This window comes from Oculina patagonica, chromosome 1 (genome assembly GCF_052425735.1).
Source record: "Oculina patagonica isolate OP01 chromosome 1, crgOcupat, whole genome shotgun sequence".
NCBI lineage: Eukaryota > Metazoa > Cnidaria > Anthozoa > Scleractinia > Oculinidae > Oculina > Oculina patagonica.
The window spans coordinates 7,175,224-7,191,372 of NC_135758.1; the positions used below are offsets into that span (position 1 = coordinate 7,175,224).

At 39.2% G+C, this 16,149-nt stretch overlaps 1 protein-coding gene across 1 annotated transcript; it reads right to left on the reverse strand.

The window, feature by feature from the left end:
* Positions 1–297: 297 nt before the first annotated feature.
* LOC144654486 (uncharacterized) lies at positions 298–15,960 on the reverse strand. The gene is made up of 14 exons (XM_078514643.1): positions 15,514–15,960; positions 13,479–13,619; positions 12,385–12,635; positions 11,824–11,905; positions 11,031–11,279; positions 10,349–10,422; positions 8,431–8,607; positions 7,633–7,806; positions 6,221–6,382; positions 5,730–5,840; positions 4,446–4,629; positions 3,175–3,232; positions 2,718–2,829; positions 298–2,179 (listed from the first exon to the last, which is right to left on the reverse strand). The coding sequence occupies exons 1-14, from the start codon at positions 15,655–15,657 to the stop codon at positions 2,146–2,148; spliced, it is 1,953 nt and encodes a 650-aa protein (XP_078370769.1). The 5' UTR covers positions 15,658–15,960; the 3' UTR covers positions 298–2,145.
* Between the last annotated feature and the right edge of the window lie 189 nt (positions 15,961–16,149).

A 16,149-nucleotide genomic window follows, 5' to 3' on the forward strand; every position in this document is an offset into this window, starting at 1 on the left:
CTATTGATACCTGCAACCCAGGAGAAAAAGGGGGGGGGGGGGGGAGTTGTGACCTCTAAGGACCTCTTCTAGGGGAATGTGACCCTTAAAGAGAACCAAAGAACCTCTTTTACCAGCAGCCCTGAAGAGAAGTAAGGACCTCTCTCAGGGGACTGTGACCTGTACCCCTGAAGCTAGACTAGTGATTCCCTTAGTGACACTGGCATATTTAGTGGGGGTACTGTTGAAAGGGGATACATTAAAATTAATAAATTATGTAGCGGACATAAAAAAATAGATGTAAGAGGTCATGGGCTCCTAAAGAGACTATTCAACGTCTATTTTTATTGAAGATTTTACATTAAAAAATGCAACATGCAATAAGAAAATGTAGTTGGATTAAGAAAACAAAGTCTAGGTTAGCACAATGCTTTCTAACTTGTAGTCCGGCGGCTTAGCTCCTGAATTGTGCGATTTTTGATACAAGCACCAAACTTTGCAGGATTACAAGCATTCGCATACTAATCAATTCTTGATATAGTGCCAACGCCAATTTCTCATTTTCAGCTAGTAAACAGCAATGAAACTTTCAGCCGAGAGGCCCCTCCCCCACGAAGTACTTTTTCTGTACTTTTATAAACCTTTTATTGTAGATTTTTGTGCATAAATACAGATATGAATGCTTTAAATTAGGCTTACAATTGTTATTTTTTACCATCTGTTTTATACCAATAATTTATATTTAGTTGGAAATTATTGCATAGAAAAGATTTTTTGTTCCTCGCCCTCTGCTCCCTTGTGTCTTTCGTTTTGCGCTAGCCTCCAGGTCTCTCGCGATCGGTGAACCGTTCGCTAACAGAAGAAAAATAGGAAAATAGGGCTGCGAACAGTCTAAATTACAGCATTTCATTCTAAATTTTGCACGTGCGACTTGGTATCACTACCTGACATAATAGTATTTGTCTATAAACCAGCTGCTCCTGCTAGTGTCAATTTGAGAACGATCCTAGAAAGAGTCCAGAGGCGCGCCACTCGCTGGATACTAAGAACTAGCTATAGAATCGGCGAGATCCGTCCTACAAACAATGATTGCTGACTCTTCGCTTGCTACCACTAACATATGACAGGGAACTGAGAGATCTTTTATTTCTCTATAACTGTATTTCTGGATACACTGACCTAAATATTGATCGATATGTTACGTTTGTCACGCATGGCCGGTCCCGCTCTAAGAACCCCACTCTCGTACTTAAACCTGCTTACTGTAAAACCGCAACTTTTCAAGCTTCTTTTTTCAATAGAATTGTAAAATCTTGGAACACTATCTGTAATCTCGCCCCTCACGACAAATTTTCTAGCCTAAGTTTATCTAAATATTTTCTGCGCGCTACTTATTTTACTTTACTGGACACTACCAATGATATTGACATGCCCTGCACCTGGTTCCTCTTCCGTAACTGCCCTTGCCACCGCTCTTAATTTTTGTGTCTAATATTATCTGCATCTTGTTTTGTAACTATAGCTATAAGTAATCAATTAGATTTTTAACCATAATTTTTAACTATAAGTAATTAATTAGATTTGTTGTATTTTTTTTTTTAAAAATTAAGATTTTTTATCACCATTCTTACTAGTTTTTACGGTTGCGCCTCGCATGGGTAACATTATTATCGTGTTATCACAATTCCTTTTTGGTCCTTTTCTTTTTTTAATTATTTTTGTAAATTTTGAGACCAATAAAGTTGATAGACAAACAAATATTTCAAGAAATTTTATTGATTTTAATAAATTACGGTTTCCATGGAAACCGGTGGTTTTCGGACTTGGCACTATATCTGAAAAAACTTCTGTTGGTGACCACTTTCATTGTGCCAAGTTTCATGCTTGTATCAAAAAGTGCACAATTCAACTAAAATTTCGAGCTAAGCCGCCGGACTATAACCCCTTAATGCCGTGAGCATCACTATAGCTCTTATTTTTGTAGTTGTTATCATTTATATACTTCTGTTGTCTTATCCACTAAAAATGTGTATACATGTATGAGCTAATGAACGAACATAATTCATTTATTTGGCGTGATCATTCATTCTGTTGTCATGCAGTGATGTACCACACAGGCAAGCTTTCCTCCTGTTCTGTCTCCTGGGGACTCTTAGTAAGTCTTTGCTACAGTCTCGTTTGCAACGTAGGAAGTTGATATCTGTCTTCAAATATAAATGGAATTAGTTGTAACTCACAGACTAATTTGGGGATAACTAATTATCAACACAGGCCCATATTAAGAGAAGGGCCAAAGGAATGTGATTTTATTTTTTGAAATATTCACTTATCAAGAAGTCTTTAATGGTAACCTGATTTTTTTTTTGGAGGAAATCATATTCACGCACAAGTCTCACATCGAAACTGATAAAAAATAACTTCAGTGGCAATTTATATGCCGCAGAATCCACTGGGAAGGCGACTTACCCCCACCCCGCTGTGTGTTCAACAATTATTCCATTAGCGCGCGTTGAATATGAGATCGAATGTATTAGCTTTCTTACTGATGGTAGCAAATAATTATAACATCAAGAAAAAAGGTCAATTCATTTAGAAAGCCTTTAATTGGACACGAGGGCAACAACTTTGCACACTTATTTTTGTCAGTTGTGCAAAACTGTGTCCCAGTTTTACACTGGGACACGTGCCCAGTCGCCGGGAAAAATCGTGGCTGTGGCATTAAAATGAAAATATCTTACCGCATTTGGTTAAAGCTTGTCTTCATATCACCGACCCGTTCTTGAAACTGCCATATCTCATCCGGCATGGGTGGTGTCAGATTTGCACTCTTTCTGTACTCTTTCATCATTTCTGAAGAGAAAAATGTATTACCTGACAACTAACCTGAGTTTCAGACTTTTCTAAAGAAGGAGGGAGAAAGAGAAGAAGACTCCCCCCGCTCCATTTAGGAAGGCCTGTTTCTCAAGTTACCTGACGTATGTTTCATTTTGAAAATAGCACTGCAGTTGAATGTCTCCAGATCTGAAGCAGCCACTCTAAAGAGAAAATTTGGTTTAACAAGAAACGTTGTAAATGTGTGGGTAGCAGTCTGGATGAAAAGATCTCGTGTTTTGTGAAGAAGGGGGCCGTTAATGGCGGTTACCTACATATCAAATTTTTTTTTTACAATATTTAGCTAACTAGTTTTATTTTTACCTTCAACTTCTTCTCTGCTCTTTAATTCTCCAGAAATATAATACTTCTTGCGGAGATTCTGAAACGAAATTATTTACAGTGACGTTATTATGATTTACCGTACCCAAATTCGTGAGCCAATCAGAAGTGCGACACTGCCGAATCCCGAGCATGTCCTGAATGCCACCAACACGGTCACGAGAGAGACCGACAAGAAGAAAAGAGAACCAAAAACAGAGCCACGTAAGCGGCGACCGGCGAAAGGAAAACCCCGCACACAAGCGCGCCCGCCAAGTGCGAGTGCCGACGAGACGAACACGACACGGAGCCGCCCGCGCCGGGGCGACCCGGCGAACAGGCCGCCCCCGCGCCGGCGCCCGCCAACGACGGCCGACCACCACCTGAGGAAAGGTACGATTAGGTATAAGAATTAATTTTTATATAACGCAGTTTTATTTTGTCTTCCATGTGCTTTTTAAACCGTGCTGGTAAAAGAAGCGTTTGGGCTAAGAACACTAGCTGTCAGTGTCTCAAACTCGTTTTTTTTTACGTGTGATTAGAGTTTGCCAGCGAGTGTGAATATATTATTTACCCTCAGTTGAGTGGAACGAATTTCAGGTGCTCCTGATACTACAACTTGTTTTTTTATTGCTGTTGTTGTTGTTGTTGTTGTTGTTGTTGTTACAAGAAGATTACTATGTAACAAAAGTGTACTGCGGAAATGCTAGTATGAACAGCAGAGACAGCGTGTGTCGAGGGTCCCGACGAAAAATCCATCATACACTTAGGATCCGCCGGAATTCTTCAAAGAGCCTCCATATGCACGAGTTCCGCCAAATTCTCAGACACTATCATACACCCTTCACTGTAATATACTCTAGATTTGTTTAGGGTTGGCCAGGATTTTTAGGTACCTGGTATGCATGGGGATTTTTAATAGGGCATTCAGCATTTTTACGCTAAAGTTGGGCCTTTAATGGATATAGAGTGTACTGTTTTTTTTTCAAGTTTTGATATTTGGCATGATTTGAGGGACAATTTGGGTATACTGGGTATATGTTTTAAGGTATGTTGGTATACCACTTCACCCCCTAGCCGACCCTGATTTGTCCCGGGCAGTTACGACCTCCAGCGAATCACAGTAGCAAGAAACGAAAATTCTAATTTTAACTCGTTTGTGCTCCTCTATGTTTCATTTTGTTGCCTTTCCGAAGCACGATGGTTGATCTCTTTACTTTTAATTATTTTACTTCATAGCCTCATTTGCGCAATCCATGAACCTCTGCACTTACCCAAAATTTAAACCTGCTCTGCCACTCAACGATTGCCACAGCCTGCATTCTTAGCGCAGTGAAAGAATGCAAAGACTCTTCTTGGACGAGCTCGTAAGTCAAGGAGAGTTGAGCGATCAGGATGTTCAGCAGAATGATGGACACGCTTACCATGAATAAGACTGTCAGCAGTGCCGCTAGCCATCTAGAAAAGAAAAAGAAACAGCATTCTGTAAAGACTGCCCGTTCTTTCGGAGATTAGATAGAGAGAAATAGATTCTTCCTTCCTTTCCCCGGCCCAACCTAGTTATCCGAGTGGACAAAACGAAAGGTCAAAACGAAAACGTTAAAAAAATACAGATTGTATGATTACAAATGCACCGATAAAATGAATACCGTAAAATTCCGGTTATAAGCCCTGGGCTTTTACAATTTCGTAAGGGGTTTGGGGGGGGTTTTAAGGGGGGGGGGGGGGGGGTTTTAGGGGGGGGGGGGAATAGGAAAAAAAAAAGGAGGGGGGGGTTTTTATAAGTTATTTTTTTATTATAAAAAAAAAAAAAAAAAAAATTTTTTTTGGGGGGGGGGTTTTTTTTTTTTTTTTTTGAAAAAAAGGGGGGGAAGGGGGGGGGGGGGGGGGGGGGGTACGTGGTCAGAACGCAGCCTAGTCTCTAGGCCTTCTCTCTTGTTTTGGTGACCGCGCAAAGCCTGGGGGAGCTGCTCTTCGGTGACGTCACTAGGCTCACGATAAAGCCCAGACTCCCTTGAGCCGAGAACGCCTAGAGACTAGGCTGGCTAGAACGAAGAAAAGTAAAGAGGTCCGCTTGACCCAGCAATATGAGCAATTGAGTTGTTTATGACTGTAGAAGCGAACATGTACAATCAAAAACACAAAAAGAGGAGGCGGCGTGGGTATAGGGGCTGGACTTGTAATCTGGAGGATCTAGGTTCAAACCTTCCTCCCGGCCACTAGTAGGTTTGTGTTCGTTGGCCCCGAGTTCAATCCCTCCACGATTTGTATATAGCCAACTGGTAAGCCTCCCACCAGTTAGAATTCTCAACATATATCTGTTTATTTACAATACTTGTTTATTTATTCAAGGCTCACAATGTAAACTACTAGTACACCAGTAATTGTGTTTACCCTATTACGTTTCTGGTTGGTTCTCGCATTTTGCGCATCAGTTACGTGCATTTACAGGGGGTGCTTCTTGCTTTTTTTCGTGCTGATTGCGAAATTAATGGAATGTATCACTGATGTGTTCACTGAAAAGCCAATGACCGTCAGTTTTCACTTATTGAACTCACCCAACTTCTGACAAGTTGTGAACAATGGACGAGCCTTCGAGCCACGTCATTATACCAGCCATCATCACACATCCTAAATTGTTGGTGCACGATATCTCATTCCTGAGCGTACTAAAATGAAGCAACAAACAACAGGGGACGTTACACTGGAGTCTGGTTTCCGAAGCGCTGGCATGACAAGCATGTACTATGATGATGATGATGATGATGATGATGATGATGATGATGATGATGATGATGATGATGATAGTATTACAGGAAGGCGCCCAAATGTGTGACCATTTTTAATTTATTCACATTCTTTCGTGCAGATTTAATCCAATCAGAAGTCAGCTGCAAGCTATCCACGGCTTTTGATTGGATTAAATCTGCACGAAAGAATGTGAATAAATTTAAAAGTGGTCACACATTTGGGCGCCTTGCTGTAACAATAGCAATAGCAAAAACAATAACAATGCAAATGGAAATAACAATAACAAATAATACACTACTTGTTGCCAAGTACGTGTGCTGTTGCGTTGGGTTTCTCTGCTCTAATAGCCAAGTAGAATGAAGTTGAAAATGTCACTAAAATAATACTAAACACGCTCAAAAATCTTGGAATGTCCTTGGAGATGACCTTGCCAAGGCATTTTATGTACAAGCCAGTGTTTCTGCAAATAAAGCAGAGAGAGTGTTACTCAGTGCGGTGAACGATCCAACTAGGAGTATTGCCACTCCCCTGGATGGGATGCTAGTCCATCGGAGGGTCACCCCCCAGCAGAAAATTCACCGGTTCCTTTTTTATACACCTGGGTGGAGAGAGGCACTGTGAGAGTAAAGAGTCTTGCCCAAGTACACAACGCAGCGCCCCGGCCAGAGCTCGAACCTGGGCCGTTCGACTCGGAGTCGAGCGCGCTAACCATTAGGCCACCGCGCCTCCCACAAGGTAGAATTGAACTAATCTTTAATTCGTTTGGAATTTTTTATATTGTGGGTTGGAGCACTAGTGATGAAGAAATCTACAAATCTACTGTACAAAAAGATATATAGTTATTATGAAAGTGTACTTGACTAAGCTATTATGGCACATAACCCAAAGCGTAATATAAACTAAAAGGTTCAACCTTTTCAGACCGGGACTTCTTTGACCGGAACAGAGGTGGGGGAGAGGGGGCTTCAAACGCCCAACACCTGTAACTTATAACCCGCTGTGACCACCATTTTAACACAGGGTGACGTACACGTGAAAACTATTTATGATATTGTTTATTTGATTTTATCGGCTGATATATCTTACATCTGTATTTTCATCAAGTTTGACATTATAACCAGCTCAATGTTTACAACTACCAGTTTGATAAGATATTTTCCAAATGGTTCTTTGGAAGTAATGGAATTACGAGGGCAAATCCTTTAGAGGAGATAAATCTGCCTATTGGCTCCGCCATATAACATTTCTTTTAATTTATTTTTCATAAAATAGCCTAAAATAAAGTTAGCAAGTGGTGTTTACACTATCAGGCAGCAATGAGATTACAAAAAGAAATCCTTTGTTACAAATCCACCATCTTGAATTTGACAATCTAAATTTCACATTTCGTGGTTATGGTTTGAACGGATTTGAAATAGGCCATTTCCGAGTTACCCTTTGCCTCTGTTTCAGAACGAGTCTACGTCGACCATCATATGAAAATGAGGTCCACCTACAAGTCTATTTTCATGCAAATCAAACTCATTTTCATCTAAATGGTTTCGCACGTAGACTCGTTTTGAAACAGAGGCAAAGGGTAACTCGGAAATAACCTATTACATTATAGCGGACTTCAAAACCCCCTCCCCTCCCCGTCTGAATACTTATGCCAGCAGAAATTAAAGTTTAGCATTAAGGTCATTGACACATGTATGTACAGTTTGTACTTACTGGTCTCCGACCGAGTACTTGAAGACTCCGATAAAGTTGATAAAAATTGCCAAAGAGGCAAATGTCCACTGTACGTCACTTCCAAGAAATCGGAATACGAATGTTGCCAAAATCAAAAAGTATCCTGAAAGATCCATGTAGTTGAAGAAATCTTTGACGTACGCGATTGGCTCTCTGAGGATTAGAGAATAATAAGAATAAATAAACGATAACACCTTCTGGATTCATAGGTGTGAAACGCCATATTAAGTATTCGTGAGAACGTTAAAGATAGCCCTTTTAAGGGCCGGGACAACATCTTGCCATCTTGTGATGTCGGCGTGACTAAAATTAATTTCTAAGACGTGTACGGTTGCATCAAACGCCTCTGTTAAAAATTTACCTTAAATATCCTAACACTGTCCTTACCGATTTTAATACCCTAAATTGAACCAGAAGCAGAACCGTCCAATCATTTTCTCCATTTTATCAGAATGTATGCCCGTTATAAATTTACCTAGAAGAACACGCGCGCACCAACCAAATTAAAGCCAAATCAGTTTTTATTTTGATGTAATTTCAGCACTTTGATTCTTATACCATTGCCAGGCCCTGTTAGCAGTTTTAAATGAGAGGGATAAATTTCTAAATAATCATGGGGATAAGGCGAAACAACTCAATTTTGGGAATAGTGAAAATCAAAATAATAGGGATAATAGCTTTGGTACTTTTTGGGATAAGGAATAACTACCCTGAAAGTTATTGGGATAAGGGATAACGTAAACCCCCCTAACAGGGCCTCCATTGTTCAAACAGTACCTTTTTAGTTCAGAGAGTTCATCGGCTATAAACCATAATGTCGTGGCCAGAACCCAGAAATCAAGGAATTTGTAAACAGTTGATTTCCGGTAATCCAGTAGATCCTCTGATCTCGCAGCCTTCATGAAAGTGGTGCAGAGGACAGTCAGGAAAACAAAGTAATTCCATACGCGAACTCTGTCAATCAAATAATATATACACACATTAATTCATAATTAATTTTATCACGGTCACCATCGTATGGATCAGTTCCTTTTTGATAGGGTTCGAATCCATGCATCTCCTTAAGGTTCTATGACACTTATTGCTGGTTTGTGTGTGAGGTACATGTAGTTGTATGCCAGTTATTTCTTATTGGTATATGTGGTAGTTGTAGCTCAGCTCAGCGATGACATTCAGAGTGCATCAGCAAAGGGCAACGCAAGGAGAATGTATAAGGGCATAAAGAAACCACTAGGACCATTTCAGAGGAAAACAGCCCCCTCAAATCCCCCAGTGCGAAAGTGACTACTGAAAAGGCAAGAATTAGCCATATACGAAACGAGGGGGGGGTGGATAAAAATAATATTTTTTTGATTAAAAAATTGGTTAAAGTTTAATTTTTTTTTTATTTTTTTTTTTTTTTGTTGTGTTTTTATTTTAGAAATGTAAAAAAAATTGGTTTTTTTTTTTTTTTTTTTTTTTTTTTTTTTTTTTTTTTTTTTTTCCTCTTAATTGGAGAGATGTGTGGAATACCATTTAGAGTTGTACTCTATAAAAAAAACGCCGTTGTAACCTCAGCACTCAATGCTATTGACCCTTTGCCCATTATAGTGCAGCAAGATGCTGAACCAACAATGGAAGAAGTCAGCAATGCTAATGACAGCGTGGCCCTCGCAAGGTACCTAGAAATTATGACATCTCCTTAGCTCTGATCAAGAGTTGAAGAATACCTTACTTCAGCCTTTACACGAAGTCCTTTGCCAGTGTTGGTGGGAAGGAGCTGTTCCAAACGACTTGCGCGATGCTAAGATTATCACTCCATACAAGAACAAGGGCGTCAGAATTGACTGTAACAACTACCGGGGCATCTCCTTTTTGAGTACTGTAGGTAAATCTACGCTAGACCTGTACTTGTGCGTTTTTAAAAACTAGCTGAGCGTATCTGTCCTGAATCTCAGTGAGCTGCTTCCGTGCAGAAGGCTTCTCAGTGGACACGATCTTCTCTTTTCGCCAACCAAAGGAGAAGTGTAGGAAACAGCAAAAGACCCTCTACATTATCTTCATAGATCTCTCCAATGCATTCGACCTGGTTAGCAGCGATGGACTGTTTAATTAACATCCTGAAAATTGTATGCCCCCGCCCCACAAAGTCACACAGCCTGATCAGATCATTCCACGACGACATCGACATAAAGGCAACCATCCAGTTTGAGAGCAGCACGTTTGATCCCTTTGAAATCAAAAGCGGCGTGAAGTAAGGCTGCGTGCTCGCTCCCACCGTCTTCGGAATTCTCCCTGCTCTTGAAGCACGCTTTGTTTATTGCAGACGCTGTTCTGCCTCTGGTAAGAGGTAGCAGCAGATCGCAGAGGGTGGCGCAGTGTACTCAAGAAGCAACTGTCATTCCTGCATCTGTCTCATCAGCCACAATGCTGCTCTTGCCGCATCGCTACAACGACTGTCAACCCTACGGCACATCGTCCATGGTCGACACTGATCGCAGGAGGCCTTATATGTGCGGTAATTGTATTCTTGTAATTACTGGTTTGTACAATCACTATACATTTTAGCAAAGAAGCTAGCCACTGGGAGCATTTCAATTACACACACTATAGACCCATTTCAAATGTGACGTCACGTCATTTAACAACCGTGTGGGAATGAATATGCAAAAGAGTTACCGATAGAGAAATAATGAAACAATAATAAGATTCTAACCTGAACCAGAACGAAGCGTACTTGGTCCATTTTCTTTCTGTCAGCAACTTAATGACAACGTGATTTAAAATTTCCTGGAAGAAAAGAGGACACCAGAAATGTAAGCAAAAAATGCTGAGAAGTGCGTTAAGAAATCGTACGTATTTTCATTGGAATCAATGTTAACTTTAACGAAATGATTTTATTGGCTGTCTGTTGTTTTAGGTGTTGTTGGTTTCTTCTTTGTGATAGCTTTGGCGTTTTTCTCACTTATGTCCAGGATTGAACGCAAGTATTGTAATGAGTACTTCATGTTTGACTGTGATTTGACATTTCCATATTACTCATATTTGACAGATTGGGTGTTTGGTGAACTTTTATAATGAGGACACTTTGTGATGCCTGTCATGAGGAATGTGAAATCATAGCGTTAAATCCTGGACATATCTGGTTTTTCTAGATGTTGAAACGTTCTTCTTCTTAGTTTTTAGCGTTCACGTCGGTCTTCTAGCTAACCACACTAAGAACCAAGAAAAATTTAAAGCTGTCTCTTGAGTAGCAACTTTACATTTTTTGATTTTCAGACATTTGTGTTTAGCACGTAAACTGCTAATTCATTTTCATTTCTGCCCTTTTACCTTCAAAAAGCTAGATAAAATAATGAAACAAGAGTAGTTATGTCAATTCCTTATCTACACTGTACCTTATCTAATGTCTGTTGGCAGTGCTTCGCCAAATGGTAGTAACAAGACTTGGGCGTGTACTCATATTTAGCATCATCCGGGAATCTGCCGTTGACGTCACTCTCCAGGATGTCGTAGGTCACGTGAAAGTGAGTGGGCGTGTCCTGAAGCTGTTCCCATGACAGGCACGGGACAACGTCAGACGGCAGGCATGGTGGATGCGGCCAACGAGGAGAAATGAGACAATCCAACACGGCCACGATTGTTTTCTGTCGATATTTCGAATAGAAAAGAAACGCAGATAAACAGAAACAAAATCTAGGGTAATAAAGCGTATTTAGCGTAAATGGCTTAAATGTTACGTTCAACAAATACTAGAAACAAAGGATAAGGTTTATTCTCGTCACGATTATATGGAACATCCCACATACAGTAGAACCTCGATTTAACGAACCTCTATATAACGAAGTCCTCGATATAACGAACGATATTCTTTTCCCCAATGATAGTAAAATATATAGAAAAGAACCTCGATATAAAAAAACCTCGTTGTAGCGAACGTATTTTGCCAGTCCCTTGGCCCTTTGTGACCTTCGTTATATCGAGGTTCTACTGTATTTTATTTGATAACAAACCGGTGTTCAGGAGAAGTTCTATTGACTCTGGCTTCATACAACTAAGAGACATCTTGGCCGGCAACAAAAACAAACTTAATGACTGGGAAAATTTTCGAGCGAGAAATATTTACATGTTAATCTTAATCGATAACTAATTTATTCTGTTAGGATTGTTAGTCCGTCATCAGTTGTTCACCTGCATTTTAAACTCTTCTGTCAGTTTCACCAAACTAATTGGAGCTGCTTTTTGCTGTTTGGCCCTTAACAAGTTGCGAACCCTAGAAAATAAAGAGACTCTTTTTTACCTCATTGAGAATTTGGTATGTATGATGAAAGAAACAGAGTATGGCACACGAGATCTTTTGGAAGAATCCGAAATTTTATGTTAAACCGGCCGCCCGACGAAGGTTTACACAAATACTTTCTCCCAAGCTTTTCTAGGGGATTTTTCTTTTCTTTATTAAAATTGCATATAGCTATTAAATAGATTTAGTGGTTTTTTTTTTTTTTTTTTTTTTTTTTTTTGCCCCGTAAAAATGATCGGTTTCAGGCTCATTATTTAATCTCCCATCCTGTGCTCTGCTTATCCTGCTCCCGGAGGTTTCTCTCTTCTTTCTTTACTGGTTGTTGTAATTCGCCGGTTCGCGGCTCAAATTGAACTGAGAAATAGATACGAGAAACCTCTGGAACAAGGAAAATACTCTGCAAAAAAAAAGAATTTTTTTGAGACAATTCATGTAATAGAACATGTACCAACCTTCTGTGATCCATTCTCCTTATAAGGAATGCAGCCACGTCATCTTGTCCATATTTTATCGCAGTTTCAACCGGAAGTTCACCCTGACCGTTTGTAGCCAGAAGAATGCTGGGACAACTGTCAATCAAAAACTTTGCAAGCGAGACGAAGTTCTTGGTTGCAGCTATGTGTAACGGCGTGTTGTGGAGAAAATCTTCAACCTCTTTTAAATTAACCCCTGAGTCACACAGGAGCTTAAGGAATCTGCAGACCTAACATTGTAAAGTGTTCTGTTATCCTACACAATGATTTTTTCATTCGATGGACGTAGCTTAGCTTACAACGTGTGGATAATCAAATGGTCAACAATTATTTCATAAGCGTTGGATTTTCTCGAGAATTTTAACATCTTAGAGCGAAGAAAATTAAAAGTTATGATGAACGTTACCAGTTAACGTGTTTGCTCATTGAGTTACCAGTATATAGTACTCGTTTGATTGTATAACGAGTGTCAAATCACAAGCTTCACGCCAAGCGGTCTCAGCATGACAGGAAGAGTCAGACAGGCTTTATTTTTTGCATCTTAACAAGTTAAAACGGTCTTAAGCATGCACCGCTTGTTTCAGTTAGAAAACACCCAAGGAAGTGAGTTGAAAGCACAAAGAAGTGCAGAAAAACATGACATTTGGAAGGGAAAAAAACCCCCGAATTTTAGATTATGACTATATCGTACTGCATAATTTCCATAGTGGTATAACCGTCAAGGTCTCGTTAACCGGGGGGGGGGGGCAAGGGGGGGGTTGCACGTGTCTTACTTAGAAATAAAAAAAAAACCGTCATACTGGTCTTAGGGCAGTCTAGACTAATATCAGGTACGAATATTTAATGGTCAAAAAAAGCTTGAGCCACTCCCAGATAAGTCTTCTTTAGATTTAAAACTCCCCGTCCCTTTCGTATGTAGGGGCTAGGGGTGAGGGGGGGGGATCCCTTAGCGTTGCCGGGGCAAACTAACAGAGCGCCACGACACTGGGATTTTATAAAATTAGCTATGGAAAAAATTAAGGAAACGATACATGATTCCCCAATCATTGCAAAGTCAAAAATGCGGCCCTAACCTGCGGTTCATAATTCCATTCTTGTAGCAAATAAAGCGCAGTGCTTTTCTTTGTGTCACACAAATCTATCAACCTCTGGAGACGAACTGAATCCATTGCTTGGCTTCTTTCAATTCCTTTTTCTCTCATTTCTTGCTTGACCTATAAATGTAAGGAACTTTATTTAAAAGGGACGGAACTTTATTTTATCAGTGTAGCCCCTTCAGCAACGAGGCTGGTATCCATAGAGGCCCTGAGACAATAAAATTATGAACAGTATAAAAATGTCAATAACTGTAGAAGAATTTGTATATATAAAACTTTTAAAAGCATTAAAACTAAAGCTAAAGAAAACTAAACTCTAAAAACTAAAAATAATGATTGCGAATGATGGTGGATGCAGGTCGTTACTTCTTCTAAAATATAAACATGAAAATTTTGAAGATGAAGTATTCGCATGACACGAGCATGGGACAAAGAAAAATCTGAGTCCCCGACGGGACAACCCAAGGCCCCCAGAACGGTTGCGCCTATCAACGAGCACGAGAGACTCGTTGTGAGCTGGGCCATTTACTAGGTTGATATGTTGATTGTTTATTATTTATTGCCGAGTTAAAATTTACCATATTTATTATTTACTACAAATTGATGATTTCGACATTGCGATCCTAGCAGTATGCAGGACGCGTGTCAAATATCAACATAGTAATGGCCCAGCTCACGAGTCTCCAAGCTCAGTTGGTTAGAGCGCCCACGGATCTGGGAGGCCCATGGGTTCGATTCCCTACGGGGACTCAGATTTTTTCTTTGTCCCATGCTAGTGTCATGTTCAGAATACCCTACTTCTTCTTCATTATTTATTACCGAGCTTAACATTTACCATCTTTATTATTTCCTATGAAAATTCTGCTTTCTGGCAACAGGGAAAAAACTTGACAAAAAGAAAACATTTCTTCATCTAAGACTCAGTACTTGCACTGTAAATTTGTAAACAAAAAATGTTCAATTTACTTTCTAGATAGCGCAAGCCTCAAGGCGATTTATGTTGTCATAGTAGCTAGTGGCTAATGTGATGCCACTTAATATTTTGAAGTGCCAAGCCTAAAGATCTTTTTGATGTTGCAACAAAGCCTTCTTTTAATTATACAAGAGTTGGCACACTTAAACAAAAGAACTCTGACATTTATGTTTGCAAAAGGTGCGCACTGCTAGTCAATACTTGGGAGAACAAAGGTAGTGTTCATAAAACTATTTATTTTCCGGCCGGTAACATGACATACAATAAGTTGGAAAAAAATTACCATATAAAATGGCGATTCCTGAAAACAAGATATCTTGCATTGAAGCGTTATATGGTTAAAAAAATATATGCAGTGAAAACTCTTTTTTTGCGAATTGTACAGAATTATTGTCAATAAATATTCTCATGCTATTACAAGTACATCATAACTAACTTCATTAATTAAAAGATCGGACATTTCCGTTTATTCGCATAGACGATTATTTATCACGTTAATTTGAGAGACAGATTGGTGATTTTTTTCTTATACCTACGATATTTTAACATTTTAACAAAGTTTATTTTTTAAGTCTGTAGGATTACATGGGGTAACGTTATACTAAAGACTATCTAAAGCATCAAACGGCGCTTGGAAAACAAATGCTAATTGTGTTTGGATAAAGTGGCCATTTTATGCCAGCAGGCAACTTCAAATTAATTTAATCTTGAAATTTACAATTCAATTGGCAATGACTCGAATAAATATAATCTTTACTGGGTGTTCGATCCCTAATTCTAAACCGACGAAATATACATTTAAAGAAAAATTTCCGTGAAAAAAATAATTATAATGTACAGCAATTAAAACTTATATTTGGGCGTTTAATTACAGTGGATGTTATTTTACATCCATTAATTTTAATTACTGTGGGTCTCTATGAAAAGGAAATAATACATTACAACAAATCGATGCACGCAAAATGCAACTGAAACCCTGTTCGTTTCTACTTTCTCGAAAACATTTCTCTCTTTCAATCATGCAGTTCTTTTACTTACCATTTCGTGAAATTCTTCACTAGAATGTTCAATCGCCTCTACGCGGTCTTGAAGAGTAAACGTGCTAGCCAATGAACATGAGTCATCCGCTAGAGACTGGCGTCGTTGCAGGATCAAATCTTGAGGTGATATTCGATGATTCATTTTGAACACAAGGTTCCAGTTGCTACCACCTTTGCAAACTCTTAATCGCCAATAATGCCCGGATAGTCGTTTTGTAGGTTTTATACCAACAGATATTTTTTGGCACTGATGTCATAAGAAAGTTATCGCCCCGTGCTTATCACAACAGAAAGATAGGTTGCAAGCTGAGTCAAAAATGAGATTTGGAATTATTTAATCAAGGGCAGGTGTATGATTTTAATCTCATATATTACTTATGCAAGCAGTCATGTGACAGAAACTTCAAATTATATTTACCTGCTGTAAAGCTACTCATGCAAGCGTGCCGAGGTAAACACTTTATCGTGTTGTTAAAAGTTAAGTGCATCATATTTGTTTATTTTTAAACAGCGCTTTTCTTTAAAACATGACTGTGATATTTAACGGTATTATGTAGTATATCAAACACGAGAGTGTTTCGTCACATTTCCAAACACCGAAAAGAGAGTTGAAAGTTATAGTTGTCTGGTAATA